The sequence below is a fragment of the Chlorocebus sabaeus genome, chromosome 10, assembly GCF_047675955.1.
Source record: "Chlorocebus sabaeus isolate Y175 chromosome 10, mChlSab1.0.hap1, whole genome shotgun sequence".
Classification (NCBI taxonomy): domain Eukaryota; kingdom Metazoa; phylum Chordata; class Mammalia; order Primates; family Cercopithecidae; genus Chlorocebus; species Chlorocebus sabaeus.
Window position 1 is genome coordinate 120,401,948 of NC_132913.1, and position 17,998 is coordinate 120,419,945.

Below are 17,998 nucleotides of genomic sequence, written 5' to 3' on the forward strand. Positions count from 1 at the left end.
CACTCTTCTGCCCACCAGAGCGCCCGGCACCCTGGCCCCAGTCAAACCCAGTGCCCAGCACACTCCCCGCCTGCCAGAGCGCCTGGCGCCCCGGCCCCAGTCAAACCCAGTGCCCAGCACACTCCCCGCCCGCCAGAGCGCCTGGCGCCCCGGCCCCAGTCAAACCCAGTGCCCAGCACACTCCCCGCCCGCCAGAGCGCCTGGCGCCCCGGGCCCCGACTCACCCTGGAATCTGCCGGCAGATCACCAGCAGGTCGTTGAACAGGAAGAGGTAAATTTCGTGGAAGAGCTTCTTGGTTCGCAAGGTCCGGGAGGTCTTGGGGCCTGACATCTGCTGCAGCTCACCCTGCTTTAGCAGCCAGCGGGAGTGGGAGATGATGGGTACCGACTGCAGCGGGGAAAGGGCGTCAGGTGGGCTGTGCCCACTGTGTCCCTCCCCAGGACACGCCCCCAGTGCTGTGTCTGTCACATTCCCTGACACCTGCCCAGGGCCCCGACACATGAGGCACAAGTGGGCAGAATGGCTGAGTTCTGGACGGATGCAGAGAAATGGCAGGACTGTGTGTGTGGGTGTGGGTGTGGGTGTGAAGGTGCACCCTGCGGGCATGAGTGTGCTGTGCGTGTGTGTGTGCTGTACATGTGGACTTGTGTCTATGTGTGTGGACTGTGTTCTGTGTACCCCCATGTGAGCTTTAAGTGTATGTGCATGTGTGTGCATGTGCCTGCGTGCATGTACACTGCTGTTTACGTGTGTGCACTGCTGTGTGGATACCGTGTGTGTGCCTGTGAATGTGGCAGCTAGTGTCTGTCATCATTGCCCCCACCAAGCTCTGCCTGTGGGATGCAGAATCAGAGAAGGGGCTGAGTTCACAGTGGAGAGGAAAGAATGGGACCCACGGGGCAAGGAGGCCAGGCCTGCAGCTGAACGGCCGCTTGGCAGGTGATGCAACTCAGGGTCAGGCGCCTGGCACCCAGCGGTCAGTCCCATGTGGAGCTCCATGGGATGCCCAGAAGACCGCCTCTGCCTCCTCGAGTGGGGCTCAGCTCCCAAACCAAGCCTGGTCTCAGGGACCCGCTGCGGGCACAATGTGCTGCTATGGCTGAGTTCCCAGAAAGTCAGGCCCCAGGGGACCTTAGGGGCTCACAAGTGCCTGAAGTTTCCTGTGAAGTATTGGGGAGGCTGGTCACTTCCAAATCCTCCTGGTTTGAGGATCCCTGGAGTAGCCCCCACCACATCCTCCACGTAAACTGACTGCTCAAGGCCATGCAGCTGGCAGGTGACAGCAGGATCCACACCCCACATGGCTCTAGGCTGCACACTAGCCCTGCGCTCCCATCTCTCAGGAGACAGGTCTGGGCCACCATGGTGGTGTTTCATGCCTGGTGGCAGGTTGGGTGGCTTCAGCTGGGGAGGTCGGGGCAGAGGGGACCCTAAGTGTGGCCAGTGACCAAGAACCTAAGGAAGGCCAGCCAGGCGTGGTGATCTGTGCCTCTGGGGCAGGGCGGGGCCAGGGGCCCGTGCATAGGTACAGGCTGACACCAATCGCTCCAGTTCACCTTGATCTTGAACTCCATCTTCTTCTGAATGCAGATCATCTGCTCCGTGCGGCTCATCTTCCTCACGCCCTCATTGCATGCCTTCACCACCTGGGACAAGAAGGAGGGCCCATCAGGCCACCAGAGCCAGCTGTCCCAGCCCCTTCCTCCTGCTCCGTCAGGCCACAGAGAGGGCTGAGTGACCACTGTGACCAGGCACTGTGCCCACAGCTGAGGCTGGCCGGCCAGTCTCAATCGGGCTGGAGCTCCTCTTTCTAGCACCTTGTGGGACAATGGCAAGTGGGAAAACCTGTTAGTTTTGGTGGAGAAAGTTGGTGCCTTGTCCTTTCTAGGAAGCAAACTCCAGAAAAGACATGCGTGAGGCATCCCTCCTCCTCCACAGGCTGAATGGCCCGGCAGGGCTCTGGGCTGTTCTCCCCACACCCTCCTGGGAGGCAACCCAGTCACCAAGGGGCCTAACAATTCCACACTTTCTGGGATCCTGAGGACTCGTACTGAAGAAAGAAAATTCTGCGCTGACGCATGGGGTCTGGCACAGGGCCAGGCTCGCCGCAGGCTCTCAGTCAGGCACATAAATGAGCACTATGCCCAGAGAAGTGTGTGCAAGGGGCTCCCTGCTGTGTTGTCTAGAATGAGAAACACGATTGTCAGCCTCAAGAGTCAGCAACAGATTTGATTAAAATGATTATGATCTATGCATATATGCAAGGACAGAAATCCAGGAAAGAGGCAGGGACTCCGCGTGAATGTGGGGACTCCACATGCTCCACTCGAATGCGGGGCACAGCTGTTTCTAAACCACAAGCCCTTTCTGTAAAGAATACAGTGGTGTGTGTGTGCTGTGTGTGCCATGCGTGCCGTGGTGCATGTGTGTGCTGTGTATATACAGTGTGTGCTGTGCATATGTGCAGTGTCATATGTGTATGTGTACTGTGTATGCATGTGCAGTGTGTACGCATGTGCAGTGCGTACTGTGTGTGATGTGTGTGCCATGTGTGTGCATGTGTGCTGTGTGTATGCAGTGTGTGCAGTATTTTATGTGTGTGCTGTGCATATTTGCAGTGTGTGCGTGTGTGTGCTGTATGCATGTGCACTGTGTACTGTGTGTGATATGTACGTGCCATGCATGTGTGTGCTACGTGTACTGTGTGTGATAAGCATGTGCTGTGTGTATGTGCAGTGTGTACTGTGTGATCTATAGGGGCCGTGTGTGTGTGTGTGCAGTGTGTACTGTGTGATCTATAGGGGCCGTGTGTGTGTGTGTGCAGTGTGTACTGTGTGATCTATAGAGACCGTGTATGTGTGTGTGCAGTGTGTACTGTGTGATCTATAGGGGCCGTGTGTGTGTGTGTGCAGTGTGTACTGTGTGATCTATAGGGGCCGTGTGTGTGTGTGTGCAGTGTGTACTGTGTGATCTATAGGGGCCGTGTGTGTGTGTGTGCAGTGTGTACTGTGTGATCTATAGGGGCCGTGTGTGTGTGTGTGCAGTGTGTACTGTGTGATCTATAGGGGCCGTGTGTGTGTGCAGTGTGTACCGGGTGTGATATGTATGGGCATGTATGTGCTGGGCGTGTGTCATGTGTATGTCTGTGTCGGGGCGAGCCGCAGCATGGCCGCGCCCTGCGAGTGTGCTGTGCACAGGTGTGCGTGCACAGGTGTCTGTTTAGGGCGAGCTGCAGCCTGTTGGCAGGGAGGGCGAAGTGGCTACTGAAGTTTATTGTTTTCTTTTTACTTACAAGCATTTTCTGAGTTTCCTGGTATTGAGTATAATTACTTTTATAAATCAGAGAAAAAACAAACCTTTATTTTTAAAAAACAAGCCTGTTAGAAACAGAGAATACCTTTCATTATAAGGAAAATGAAGATGAAAGTAGAAAAGAACTTTAAAAAGGGAAGCTCTGCTTCCAGAGGTGGGCATGGGCCCCTAGAGATGCTGCCTGGCTCACAGGTCACGGATGTCCCCTGGCTACCCTGCTTGAGGCTCCAGCCTTTCCCCACTAGGCACAGCGTGTCACTACCAGAGGAATTTTGGTGGCCAACTGGTCTGGGAAAGGGACAGGAGGAGAGGCCTGAGGTGGGAACCAACTGCATTAGGGTAGGAAGTCCTCATGTCTCAGTGTGGCTGAGAATGACCATCAGATGCCCACTGAGGGTGATACTCTTTTTACTAAGCTTCTGCCATGGGGTGACAAAGAAGTGGAATATGGATGTCCCCTGCCTTGCTCTTCGCCGTGACGACATCACTGGCTCAATGGAGGTGCCCTAGCACAGCTGCCAAAAGCTGGCTCTCAGCTCCAGCTGATGCCAGGAGCCAAACGCGGCAGAGCGCATGGTAAAAGCTCCTGAGGACTGAAATGTACTCGATGGCCCTTCCTGCAAAACCCCTGCTCTGCTCCAAACCTCCAGGAGGAGCCGTCTCTCTCTGAGAGTCAGGAGATGGTCCTCGCACTCTTGGGCAGTGTCAGTGAATCCCCTCACAGAGATGCACAGGCGCGACTGAGCTCCAGGGAACGGGAGAGTGGCGTGGAGGGATGGGTTCAGAGTAAAGGGCTACGTCAGTCAGGGCACAGAGAGAGTGGGAACCAGCCTTGGTGAGCCTCACAGGAGGGAGGAGAGACTGCTTCTGACATGGAGAAACAGGCAAAGGCAAGCCTGGGGTCTGTGTGCACCCCAGATGCCTGCATAGAACAATACCAGGCGGCTGATGAGAGGAATCAGGGTCTGTGCATGATCGCAGAGCTCCACACCGGTGTAGAGTGTCCTGAGGGCCGTGCTGCGGCACAGTAACAGACGGGGGGCAGGTACGTAAGGCTGGAGCCAGGAAGCAGGGTGAAGAAGGCTCTACACAAGCCACACCTGGTGTATATTTTTTAAGTCCCAGTGACTCTTCTGGATTGTAAAAGTGAATTTTAAAATAAATTTGCATTTTCTAAAAAGACACATGGCCACGTGGGGAGCAGGGCCCCAAAGGTGCGCCTGGATGAGGAAAGCAGTACATTGGGATACAGCACAAGAGATGGCGAAACTCACCATTTCCAGCTCCTTGTGGGCATCCAAGGCAGTGCACTCCCGCTCAGACCTCTCTTCTACCCTCTTCAGGATGTTCTACACACAGGGAAAGGCTGCGTTAACTTTAATCTTTTCTGATCTTTCCTCCCATTTCTCATCTTGACCATAACTGCCTCCCTACTGCACCAGTCCAGCCCCATGCTGCAGCACGCACACACACACATGCATGCAGGCCTGTGTGCACACATATGTGCATACATACTTGCGCACACATGCATGCACACGATGCATGCACACCTGCAAACACACAGTGCACACACAAGCACACACGTGTACAAACATGCATACAAGCACACGTGCACATACATACATGCACCTACACACATGCATACCTGCACACACACATGCATGTACACACACACATGCACACAGTCTCCATCTGACAAATGGAGGGCAAGAGAGCCCGCATCCAGCATCCAGCTGTGTGCGTGGCATCCAGCATCCACCTGTGTGCATGGCATCCAGCAGTGAGGACTGTCACACGCTCAGTCAGGGTCAGCTCAGTCCCCAAGGGGAGCTAAATGCTTACGGGACAGGGGTAGGGAGACCAAGGGCTTCCCTCTCCTCCCTGGGACTGTCATTGGGCCCTGAAACTTTGTTAACTTTGGTCTTATCCATGAAAGTGTATGAAAGAGTCTTTTCTCCAATTGTTCAGTTTTCTTCAATTAACGAAAAATTATGCCCACACTGCTTTCACGTGTAAATTATGATTTTGGCATTGCTCTATAAACTCTACATGGTTTCCTCCTAGCAATCGCCACCATGCCCATGTTTTCCAACTGGCTTTTGTCCTGTAGGTAGGCTGGGTGCATCTGAGCACCAACCACCTGTCCTCCCGGCTGCTGGGTGCCACAGCAGCACAGACGCCTCCCCTGACAGCAGCCCAGGCCTCTCCTGTGGTCACTTGCCCGCTTCTGCCTGGCAGCCAAGCCAGAGACCTTCGAGACCCACAGCCGCCTTCCTGTTTCTTCCGCCCTGTATGTGGTCACCTCGCCTGTCATTAACTGTCCCCCTACTTCCAAATCCTGGCTAAACAGCACAGTCCAGGTGCATCTTTTCTCACAGGCATAAAAGCTGCATCTGACCAGGTGGCATGGGTGGCCTCAAATGGAGGACAGTATGGTGCGTGCTCTCCCACGCCAGCCTCCTCTCGGTATGTCCCCAGCATGCTGCCTGATGTGGAGACTTGCTGTTCTCTCTGGAATGGTCCCTGACCCACTACCCCTTTCTCTGAGCCCTTCCCTGAGCGCCCACCCCAGCTGTCCCCACTCCACCATTTCCTAATCACTGCATTCCCATTGCTTTTAATCTTATTGTTGGTTTTCATCTTACAGAAGCTAAGGTTTTAATATATCCATATGCACTTTCCCTATAAAATGTCCTAAAATATTTTTCACTGCATAATTAGGAAATGTTACTGTCTTCTGTTTCACTTTTTCCAAGTTAAAAAAAAAAATCCCATGGAATTGCGTTCATCACAGGTGTCTTCTGATTTGGGGTCGCCATCCCGGCTGTGCCTCATGTTGGTATCTCTATTAGCTTCTCCTGACACCTGCTTCCTTGGCCTTATGCTCCCAAGTCCTTTCCTCCTGGGACAGGCCTCCTCTCTAATTCTGCTCTTTTGGAGTAGCTGCCTCTAGGTATTTGGCCTCTCACCTGTCTGACCTCTGACCTCTGCTACCTGTGGCTCTAAGGTCCCCCTCAGCTCATGCCCCTCAGGACCACAGCTGCACTCTACACCGTCCACTTCACCAGCCCAGCTGCCAATGGCTCCCTCTGCCCAGGGCATCAGTAGACAGGGCCCCAGCACCTGTGAGGCAGAGGCGGTCTTGGTCCTGCCTCACTGGGCCTGTCAGGCGGAGGGGGTCTCCGTCCTGCCTCTGGGCCTGTCAGGCGGAGGGGGTCTCCATCCTGTCTCACTGGGCCTGTCAGGCGGAGGGGGTCTCGGTCCTGCCTCTGGGCCTATCAGGCGGAGGGGGTCTTGGGCCTGCCTCTGGGTCTGGCTGGAGCCTCCCTTTTCTGGAAGCCCCATCCCCCGCAGTCTCCCACGCCTCCAGCTCTGTGGGTGTCCTCCTCCCTCACTGCTGTTCCTTCCCAGGTCTGGCTGCGTCCCTGAGTTTGGTCTCAGGCCCCTTTCTCTCCTTCCTTGGCGGTCTCTTCCGTTAATTACCACCTTGATGCCAGCGGGTCCTGCCTGACTTCTCCCTTTAACTCTGACCTCTGACACTGAACTGTCCAAAGTCACCTCAAACTCAGGTCATCCTGCCCTGAATCCTGAGTCCTCCATGCCCCAGGACTTCCCCATCTCAGCAATGGCCGCACACCCCCAAACTGCTCAAGGTAAAAACCGAAGAGTCATTCTCGGTCCTTCTCTCATCCAGTCACTGATTTCAATTCCCTGACATCCCTGCCGGGTCCCCATTCCCTGACCCAGTCCCACAGGCCAGTGTAACCCCTTCCCTGTTTCCATCACCCTCTGGAGCAGCCAGGCCCAGCTCCTAAAAGTGGGTCCGATCAGGTGACTCCCGTCACACTGAGGACAGGACCCCATGTCTTCCCTGGACCTGCCTCTGTCCCCATCTCCACACCCACTCCCATCCCCGTCATGCTCCCGAGCTCACTGCTGGCCTTTCTGGCCATGAACCTTGCAGTCTCGGGGCCTTTGCACAAGCGGTTCCCTCTGCGTGGAATGTTCTTTCCTCTACCTGCCCCCACCAGCTCCTCCCTGTCAGCCAGGTCTCAGCTTACACGTCACGTGCCTTTCCTGACCCGCCCCCACCCCTGCAACTGGCAGTGGCCAGCCAGCCACCCCTGTCATGTGGGCCCATTTGGCCGTCCCCACAGCCATGCCCACTTCCTGGCTGTGCATGGATCAGTCTGTTCCCTCTGTGATGAGGCTCCCTGGGAGCAGGGGCAACACCCTCACTGCCCGGGAACGTGCTTGGCGCGCATGGGAAGAGCTTAGATAGTATCTGTTGAACCAACAGACCTCCTAGAAAGCCAATGACCTGGAACAGGGCCCCGGAATGACCACAGGAGAGCCTGGGAAACCCCGTCTGTGGGTCAGGTGGAGGAGGCTGTACCTGGACCAACAGCTTGAGGCGTGTGATCCTCTGGAAAGGCAGGATGAGGAAGGAGGAGAAGGGCAGCCCCTTGCACTTGGGGTCGAGCTCTAGCTGCGAGATCAGCTCCCGAAAAGCCGCCTTCTCCTGGCTGGGGACACAGACACGTGGAGTAGGTCTCTGGGCTGCAGGAGGCATGAACTGGAGATGACTCCTCCCCGTTCACAGCCTCTCAGGATCCAGACGACCCACGGGCTCAGAACACATGTTGATTTCTTTCTTTGTGTTTTTTTTTCAAAAGGAAAATAGACTGTTCACGTACAAGTCAAATAACAATAGTGGCTTCACATGCCTGGCCTTGAAGACTTGGCACAATATGCTGTCTGTGGGAGGACAAGGATTCCTCATGTGGCCAAGTCTGTGAATCAGACGCACAATTAGATGATTTCACCCAGCAGGAAACTGTGGCAAGGTAAACCCACATAGTGACAGGAACGGGCAGCAGGCTGTAGACATCGACAGGACAGCCTGCACTATTTCTGACAGGTGGGCTTGGCGGTGGGCCGGGCTGCAGCGCAGATGAGGGCTGGGAGAGCTGGAGGTGAGCTCAGCCCCATGCATGTCAGCAGGAATGGCAGGGACAGCGGGACGGCAGGGACAGCGGGACGGCAGGGTCGGGCACCCTGCCTGTCACTCAGCCTCTGTGCTCACGAGGCCTGGCGGGGGCCACAGCATGGGCTCTTGGGAGCTGTGAGTGCTTCCTAATCTGCCATGTGCTTGCCTTCTCAATGTTTATCCCCCAAAAATTGCATCCTGATTCCCTCCAGTTCCAATTTTCCTTCACCAACTGTTAAAATATCCAAATGCCCAAAGACTCAGGCTCGAAACGGGCACCATGAACTCCATGTCGTGGTGAAAAAGCCAGTGAGGCGCAATGTGCAGGCGCTGCGACTGGAAAAATCCCTCGGTGCCTCTGTGCGGAGCCGGGATGGCCTCCCTGGCTAACCCCAGTCACTGAAGCGGGAACCTCAGTGCAGAGAATTCAGAAGAGGCACGCTGGCTGGAAAATTACCTTGTCAACTAAACCTCAGAGAAAGTTTTCAAAACGGGCAGCTTAGCAATCAATGCCCCAGTGCTGCTCAAGAGCCCCACCAAGGCTCCTTCCCACCCCGTCCCTGCCCCTGTCGCTAGTTCAAACCCAGTCTCTGATGTCCAGGGTTTTGAATTGTCCACGTGACCTCACTTGGCCTCACGCTGTCTTTTCTAACTGCGCAGTGCTCTGCTCAGCCATTGGATCCAGGTCCCATGGACGCTACGCTGATTCTCCTGGGGTCTGGCTGGGCTAATGTTTCTCTAGTGGCACCAAAACACCCCGGAACGTGCCGGGCGGGGATACTGCCACCAGCCTGGCCGACTCGGGTGGCCTGTGTGGACCTTGGGAACACAGAGGTGAAGGACCAGAAAGCGCCACCGTGTAAGGAGCCTGGGCCAGCACTGGTATGGCTGTGCTGGGTGCCGCCCCTGCCCCAGCCCCTCGCCGGGCACACTCACAGCAGCTGCTTGTAGGCCCGCTCCTGGTAGGTCTGATTGCTGACATAGGTGATGTAGACGGAGAAGTGGTCGGCCGCGTAACGGTACACGATGTCGCACACGTCAGAGATGACAATGTTCTCCTCCATCCGGTGCTCCAGCTCCAGGAGGAACCTGCGAGAGGCAGCAGCTTGGGGTGGAGGGTGCCCGGCGGGGAGGGTGGGGGATTGTCTCACCAAGGGCAGCGTGAGAGCCTGACTTAGACATACCAGTGTGCGTGGTGAGTGTACAGGCCGACAAGATCCGTCGGCAGGGCCACCAAGCACTGGTGGTGTATTTGGTCATCTTGAAGAATTACTGTGTTTTCACAGGGCTGATAGCGCTGGGAGCACCGAGAGCCCTTACCTTTCAGGTGTGTGCTGATGTGTTTGAGGATAAAATAGATGACCACAGGGATCTGCTTCAGAAGGGTCCCCTGGGGGGTGGGGACTGGCCCCTAGGCTGACCACTGCTGATGCTGGTGACCAGCGCACATGGACGTCTACCTCTGCATGTTTGGAATTTTCCACAGTAAAATACAAATAAGTACATAAGACAGAAGTGCCGTGGCAGGGCCAGGCGCGGTGGCTCATGCCTGCAATCCCAACACTTTCAGAGGCCAAGGTGGGTGGATCACCTGAGGTCAGGAGTTCAAGACCAGCCTGGCCAACATGGTGAAACCTTGTCTCTACTAAAAATACAAAAAATTAGCCGAGCGTGGTGGTGGACGCCTGTAGTGCAGCTACTCAGGAGATCGAGGCAGGAGAATTGAACTCAGGAGGCGGAGGTTGCCATGAGTCGAAATCATGCCATTGCACTCCAGCCTGGGCAACAAGAGTGAAATTGTCTCAAAAAAAAAAAAAAAGAAGTGCCGCGGCAGAAGCCCAGGGGTCTCACAGGCCACTCTGACCCCAGTCAGCCATCACCTCCCGAATCCACTAGAAGGGGCTGCCATGAGGGGTGAAGGGACTGCAGACAGAAGTGAGAGTGTCAATGCGGAGAAGAGACCCACTTGGAGGCCCACAGAGAGCGAGCAGCTCCCAGGGTGCCACATGTGATGCTGAGCAGATCCCCACTGCTCAGAGCGGGGCTGCGCCGGGCCCCGCCTCGGTTTCCCATCTGATCACCAGGCCCTGTCCCAGCTGAGCCCATGTGGCTTCTGGCTGCAGAACTCCGTGGCCTCCCTGGGGAAGGTAAGTGCTCTTTCATCCTGGCCACGCAATTCGGTTCCTTTCCTTTTCACAGGATTCAGTGGACAGATGTCTGGCTACTCTTCCTCCGCTGCAGCTCAGCCCAGGCTTCACACAGTCCCTGCTGGAAGCACAGCTCCCACAGCCACTTCCACCAGCCATGGCAAACGCACTCAGGAGGCGAGGATGTGGGAATCCAGGGCTGCACCTGCACACGGCTTTCTGCTGGGGTAAGGAGCAGCTTACATGGACACCTTCTGTCCCTGTCACAAGACTCCCGTGGACCTGCCTGGTTTAAACCTGTCCAGCCATGGGTATGATGCTTGAGAGAGCTGGACTCAGTGTCACTCCACCCTGGGGCCAGCAGGATGCTCAGCGCAGAGCTTTGTGTGGGGCACAGGTGCTCATGAGAAGGGACGCAAGGGGACGTGACTGGCCACCCTGCCAGGAGGGGTGGTGAGGTTTGGATGTATGTGTTCATTTATTTATATTTTATTATGGAACATTTCAAACATCTGGACGTAGAGAAGCCAGTATCAAGCACTTGTCACCAGTGTCTCAAGCATGTGCCCCGGGATGAAGAAGGGCCCTGAGGGAGGTGACTATCTCCCCCGTCCTCACCGCTCACTGACGGCCAGCACATCCAGGACGTTGGAGAAGAGGATGTGAGCCTCGGACGGGTGCAGGATCTTCCTCATCCGCTCGTTCTCCATGAAGTGGGACACGAGCAGGTTCAGGCTCTTGTAGTAGGATGCCTCGGAAGTGACCAGCTCAAACATGGCCTGTGGCAGGGAGACCCCACGGTTACCGCCCGAAGTTGGCCTTCCACGAAGGCATTAGCCTTGTGCTGAGACAGAGAGGAGCAGAGAGAGGCTCAGCAGGGCGTTGAAAGGGAAAAATCGCCTCCTGCTGGGGCCTGGGATGGCTGCTGCAGGAGCAGCGCGTAACACCTGCGGCCAGGGATGGCAGTCAGGCCACTCTTCCTGAGACGCACACTACCCCTAAGGTGACAGGGCACAGAGGCTACTCTCTGTGAGAGAACACTTACCACACTGACAACTGGAGACAGCCTAAGATCCAAAAGACGAAACAAGACAAAAACCAGAGAGGTCAGACTGGGCGTGGTGACTCACTCTTATCATCCCAGCACTTTAGGAGGCTGAGGTGAGCAGATCACTTGAGGTCAGGAGTGCAAGACCACCCAGGCCAACATGGTAAAACCCTGTCTTTACTAAAAATATGAAACTTAGCTGGGTGTGGTAGCACGCGCCTGTAATCCCAGCTGCTTGGGAGGCTGAGGCATGAGAATCACTTGAACCTGGGAGGCAGAGGTTGCAGTGAGCCCAGATTATGCCACTGCACTCCAGCCTGGGTGACAGAGTGATACTCTGAAAAAAAAAAGAGATGTCAGCCACACAATAGCTGCCAAGGGTGGCTCGGCCCATGCGCTGGGTGTGGTGGTTCCGCCTGTGCGCTGGGTGTGGAAGTGGGTGTGGAGCTGGGTGTGGAGCTGGGTGTGGCGGTTCGGCCCATGAGTGGGTGCACACCCACAGGTGGGAGGAATCCTGTTCTTCCACACACAGAAAAACATCAGGAGGAAACGGGCCAGTGTCAAGCACGAGCATCACAGGGGTGGAATCTGGGGGGAAGTTTACTCTTTTTACCTTTTGAATCGCCTGATAATTTAACAATGAACATATATCATGGTCTGATTTTATAATGGAACCAATAAGGCAATTTTCATTTTGGAAGAGAGAAAGAAATCCATACATAACCTGATCAATTTTCTGGAGGTGCCTTTATTTGATGTCATTATTATTACCTGATTACTGAGCCTCTGAATAGCTGACTAGGAACTAACAGCAGCTCTGCATCTCACCGGTCATTCTGTAAGGGCAGGTGGCAGATCCCGGCTCACCTTCCTCCCTTGTTTACAAATCAACCCAATGACCCACCTTCCTCTTCCCCATCACCCTCTCATACTCCTTGACTTAACTTAGGGCAGGTTCAGGTCCCTCAGTCGCTTCCCAGGAGGGACAACGTAGGGGGTTGAACTGTGGCCCCTGCAGAAGCTACATCCACATCCTAACCCCAGTGCCCGTGAGTGGAACCTTATTTGGGAAAAGGGTCTGTACAGACATAATTGAGTCAACGAGTTCAAGATGAGATCACCCTGGGTTAAGGCTGGCCCCAAATCAATGATGGGTGTCTTTATAAAAGAGACCGAGGGAGATCTGACATAGTGACACAGACACAAAGAGAAGGCACAGACAGAGATGGGACTGATGCAGCCACCAGCAGTTGGAGTTGGCCAGAAGGATCCTCCGCAGAGCTGTCGGAGGGAGCACGACCTGCCCAGGCCGTGGGGGGAATCAATTCCTGTCATCCTCTGCCACCCGGTTTCTGGTAATTTGTTACGGCCACAGAGGAGGGATGGAAACAGAGCAGTGAGGAGCCCGGGGTAGGGGTAAGGGTGAAGGTGAGGGTAGAGGTGAGGGTGGGGATAGGGGTGAGGCTGAGAGTAGGGGGTGAGGGTGAGGGAGGGGGTAAGGGTCAGGGTGGTGGCAGGTGTGAGGGAGGGGGTGGGGTGAGGGTAGGGTGAGGGGTAGGGGTGGGGGTGAGGGTAGAGGTGAGGGTGGTGGGGGTGAGGGTGAAGGTAGGGGTGAGGGTGAGGGTAGGGGTGAAGGTGAAGGTGGGGTGAAGGGTGGGGTAGGGGTGAGGGTGGGGGTAGGGGTGAAGGGGAGGGTAGGGGTGAGGGTGAGGGTAGGGGTGAGGGTGGGGGTAAGGGTGGGGGTAGGGGTGAGGATAGGTGTGAAGGTGAGGTAGGGGTGAGGTGGAGGTGAGGGTGAGGGTGGGGTGAGGGTAGGGGTTGGGTTAGGGGTGAGGGTGGGTGTGACAGTGAGGGTAGGGGTGGGGGTAAGGTTGAGGGTAGGGGTGGGGGGATAGGGGTGAGGGTGGGGGTAGGGGTGAGGGTAGGTGTGAAGGTGAGGTAGGGGTGAGGTGGAGGTTGAGGGTGACGGTAGGGTTGAGGGTAGGGGTGGCGTTAGGGGTGAGGGTCGGGGTGACGGTGATGGTAGGGGTGGGGGTAAGGTTGAGGGTAGGGGTGGGGGGGGTAGGGGTGAGGATGAGGGTAGAGGTGAGGGTGGGGGTAGAAGTGGGGGTAAGGGTGAGGGTAGGGGTAAAGGTGGGAGTAAGGGTGGGGGTGAAGGTGAGGGTGGGGATAGGGGTGGGTTCAGGGGTGAGGGTGAGGTTAGGGGTAAGGATGAGGGTAGGGGTGAGAGTGGGTTACGAGTGGAGGTGAGGGTAGGGATAAGGGTGGGAGTAGGGGTGGGGGTGAGGGTGAGGATGAAGGTGGGGATAGGGGTGGGGGCAGGGGCGAGGGTAGGGGTGGGGCAGGGTGAGGTTTGGGGTGGGGTAGGGGGGTGGGGTGGGGTCTGGCCCCTTCCCCAGGGTCCTGCCCATCCCCTGCCTCACTCCTTTTAGGGCCGCCCTCCAGTTTCTCCACTCATCAGAGCCTGACCCAGGGCTCAGGGCTTTGGCATGAAAGCAGGAGCTCCAGTATTAGAGGCATTTGTTCCCCGAACGCAGTAGGCTCTGGAGTGGTGGGGTTTTGCAGGCCGTTTCACTTAATCCTCCCAGGTCCCCCAGGAAGGAGAGACAGAAGCTCCCGTTTTACCAAAAGGAAACAGACACAGAGAAGTGAAGTTGCGTCCCCAAAGTCACATGGCTGGATGCTGGAGGAGCGGAGATGCTGCCACTTCCCAGGCAGCGCAGGGGTTTGCTGGGCATTTGATGCCCGCCTGCGGGAGCTCTCACTGCTGCTTCCCTTCAAAGCTCTGCCCACCCACCCACCTGACAGAGCACTCTAAAATAAGGGACAAATCTGGAAGCTGGGAACACCCCACAGAGTGTTCACAGTGATGTTATTCCAGGACCAGCGGCCAACTGCAGACCCCGAACCACCATTAGCAGCCAGGGCCCACCCGGCCCCCAGGGTCTGCACCTGACTTGAGTCAGCGATGGTCAGAGATGAGATGCTCAAATGAGCCTGTGGCCTCTCCGTGGCCATCCCCACGTCACGTCTGCCTCATCTACCTAAAAAGCAGCCACAGCAAGCACACACAGCGGGCCTCAAAGCAGCAGAACTGCAGCCCAGAGCTGACTGGCAGCAGACCCCGGGTCGGCCAGTGTCCGCCAACACAAAAGTGAGGCTATGACGGGCAGCCAGTTTCCCAGAAGCTTCTCTGCTACAGATGCTGTTATGAATTCATTTTCCTGCTGCTAAATTTAAGTTTCCTAAGAAAATGTCAAGCAGTTACAGCTCCCAAGTTCTAAGCAAACATAACTCACAAAACTGATACTAATGATACCAAGGGGAAACCCCCATGCCCACAGCGCCACATCACAGAAAAGCATGCCATTAAACCATATAGCCCTGAAGGACACATGCTAGAGACACCTGGGGTGACACCCTGGCTCTGGATCACCCGGATCTTCTGGCCGACAGTATCTTTGTCCTGATCTTCAGGGCCGGGGGCAATGGCAGGTAGGGCCTTTCAGCTGTGGGCCTTGGCCTGAATCCCCGCTAATTGGTATGGCTGAGTCTCATTTCCTGGACCTCTCACCCCTCCACATCCACTTACAGGCAATGTCACCTGTGAATTTTAGCTTCCAGGCTGTTTGTCTTCATTTTGTATGTCAAATTATTTGTCGTGTTGATGTGGCTATCTTTTCCTTGTTAATATTACTGCTGCTCTCTTTTAAGCCTCTGCATGGCATCATAGAGCTGACAAGGGATCCAGGCTCTGCTCACTCTTCATTCATTCACTCGTTCATTCCTTCACTCCACAAATGCTCACTGAGCATCTGCTGAGCACCAGGCACTGGTCTAGGCACTGGGCACTCAGCCACGAACACGGCAAGACTGCCTTCCCATGGCACTTTCGTCCCAGGGTAGTGGAAGGCAGTGTGAGCCTGTGAGGGCGAGTGGGAATGAGCGTATGTGTGCATACACATATGCGAGTCAGGGTGTGAGTGTGAAGGAATGACAGTGTGTATATGGGAGATTGTGGGTGAATGTGTATATGGGTGTGGCTGTGAGAGCGTATGTGATTGTGGGTGAATGTGTATATGAGTGTGTGACAGCATGTAAGTGAATGAGTGAATGTGTATATGGGTGTGTGAGAGCATGTGTGAGTGTGTGTATATGGGTGTGTGTGTAAGTGAATGTGGGTCAACGTGTATATGGGTGTGGCTGTGAGAGCGTGTAAGTGAACGTGTGTGTGGGGGCACGTAGTAGTGTGTATGAGTGTATGGATGTATGAGTGAATGAGCATGCACGTGACTAAACGTGTATGAGGGTGTGAATGTGTGTGAATGCGTGTATGTGACAGTGTGTGAATGAGTGTGTACAAGGGTGGGTGTGAATGAGTGAATGTGAACGGGTGCGTATGAGGGTGGGCGTGAATGTGAGTGAATGTGTGTGTGAATGGGTGGTGTATGTGTGTGAACATGTGGGAATGAGTATGTGAGTGAATGTGTGTATGAGGGTGGGTGTAAATGTGTGTGCAAATGTATTACGTGTGACCGTGTAAATGAGTGTGTATGAAGGTGGGTGTGAATGTGTGAGCGTGAATGTGTGGCTGTGTGTGTGAGTGTGAGCAGGTGACAGTGAATGTGTATGAAGGTGAGTGAATGTGAGTGTGAATGACAGTAGTGACTGTGTGTGTGTGAGTGTGAGCAGGTGACAGTGAATGTGTATGAAGGTGAGTGAATGTGAGTGTGAATGACAGTAGTGACTGTGTGTGTGTGAGCAGGTGACAGTGAATGTGTATGAAGGTGAGTGAATGTGAGTGTGAATGACAGTAGTGACTGTGTGTGTGTGAGTGTGAGCAGGTGACAGTGAATGTGTATGAAGGTGAGTGAATGTGAGTGTGAATGACAGTAGTGACTGTGTGTGTGTGAGTGTGAGCAGGTGACAGTGAATGTGTATGAAGGTGAGTGAATGTGAGTGTGAATGACAGTAGTGACTGTGTGTGTGTGAGTGTGTATCAGGGTGCGTGTGAACGTATGTATCACTGCTACAGAAGCTCCTTCTCAGGGAATGCCCACGTAGCCTGGACCCGACTGTCTGAATCTCCATTTGGTCTCCGAACGGTGCTCTCAGCTCCGTTGCTATCTGCCAGTATTCTTGTCACACTTCCTGGCTTTCCTAAGCCCATTCCTGGCTTGGATTCCTCGTGAAGATTAAACTCTGATCAAACCTGGACTTTCTTCAGGGGGCTCAGCCCAGGTGGCTTTGCAATTCGCCAGGACTGAGGCGCGCCTGGAGTCCACCTCGGGCAGCTGAGCAGTAAATGGGCACAGCCTTGACCTTGGGACTTAGCCAGAGTCTCTGCTGTGGATGGGATTCCTCAATCCTGCTAAGCCTCAGTTTCCATATTTGCCAAATGGGAAGAACAGTCCTGGCCTCATCAGGCTGTTGCCAGGATGTGAGGTGCACAATGAGAAACGCTCAGCTTGGGGCCTGGCGGTCTCAGAGCCCCGACAGATGTTCTGGGGTTATGATTGATCCAGCATCTGGGAACCGCCTTCACCAAGGGTGGGATGGGACGCTGCTCTGGCATTGGGGCTGAGTCCCAAAGACGGGCAGGAAAGCCCATTCCCTGGGACACCAAGGCCTGTGCAGAGAAGGGGCGGGCGCCACGAGGGGCGGGAGATGGACGGCCGTGGGGGAAGCGGGAGCGGGTGGGAGGCAGGGGCCCTAGGCACGTGCAGGTGCGACAGCACCACCACTGTGAGGATTGAGCAGGGACCTGCAGGCTCTGGCTCCCATTTTTAAGTCCATCCCCTCTGACCGCCGTGTGAGGATGGATCACGGATGGCTGGAATTGCACAGCCTGAGCTAGTGGCCAGCCGGCCCACGGGGAGAAGCCGGGTCTGTACCCCGCGGCGCGCACCTGCCACGTTCAGGGAGAGCTGGGTTGTATTTTTCTCAGGAAATCTTGATTTTCTCTGACTGACACAGCTTTGCCCCTCACTGTGGAGAGTCGCAGATAACGGGGTTAGCCTCATTCAGGGAGCATCTCCCCGGCCCTCCAGTGACAGGGAGTCCAGAGAATTCCAAGACTGGGGGCCCTGGGCCAGCATGGCGCCCACGGGATGGAGAGCGGCCCACAGAGGCACTGGGAGCCACGCTGCCTGCGGGGGCAGGACCAGGGCCTGAGGCCAGGTGGGCAGGCCCCCTCTCAGGCAGCACGGGTCACTGGGCTGCTCTGGGGTGGTGACATCCTGTGGCCTCAGGACCAGCCAGGTCCCGGAGTTAGGGCCGCCTACACCACCCTGTTCAAGTGACACATTTGAAAAACAAAGGAGACCCCCAACCCATCAGCAAGAGGTCACAAAAGAGGAACCCGGACACCAAAAAAAGTCTGGAGGAAGCCAACCTACTTCCGATGGAGAAAGGCGGAAGGCCAGGCCTAACACCCACAGAGCGATGGGCTTTCACGCAGCCCACAGGCCCCAACTCCATTATTGAAGGCAGTTCAGCTT

At 55.5% G+C, this 17,998-nt stretch overlaps 1 protein-coding gene across 1 annotated transcript in view; it reads right to left on the minus strand.

The window, feature by feature from the left end:
• The window catches only part of NGEF (neuronal guanine nucleotide exchange factor), a 48,543-nt gene that overhangs the window by 5,275 nt on the left and 25,270 nt on the right, over positions 1–17,998 (minus strand). The window contains exons 4-9 of the mRNA XM_007966680.3: positions 11,069–11,229; positions 9,240–9,392; positions 7,710–7,839; positions 4,588–4,662; positions 1,558–1,647; positions 225–388 (exon numbers count right to left, since the gene is read on the minus strand). Coding sequence (XP_007964871.1) covers positions 225–388; positions 1,558–1,647; positions 4,588–4,662; positions 7,710–7,839; positions 9,240–9,392; positions 11,069–11,229 — 773 coding nt within the window. The remainder of the gene's footprint in view (positions 1–224; positions 389–1,557; positions 1,648–4,587; positions 4,663–7,709; positions 7,840–9,239; positions 9,393–11,068; positions 11,230–17,998) is intronic.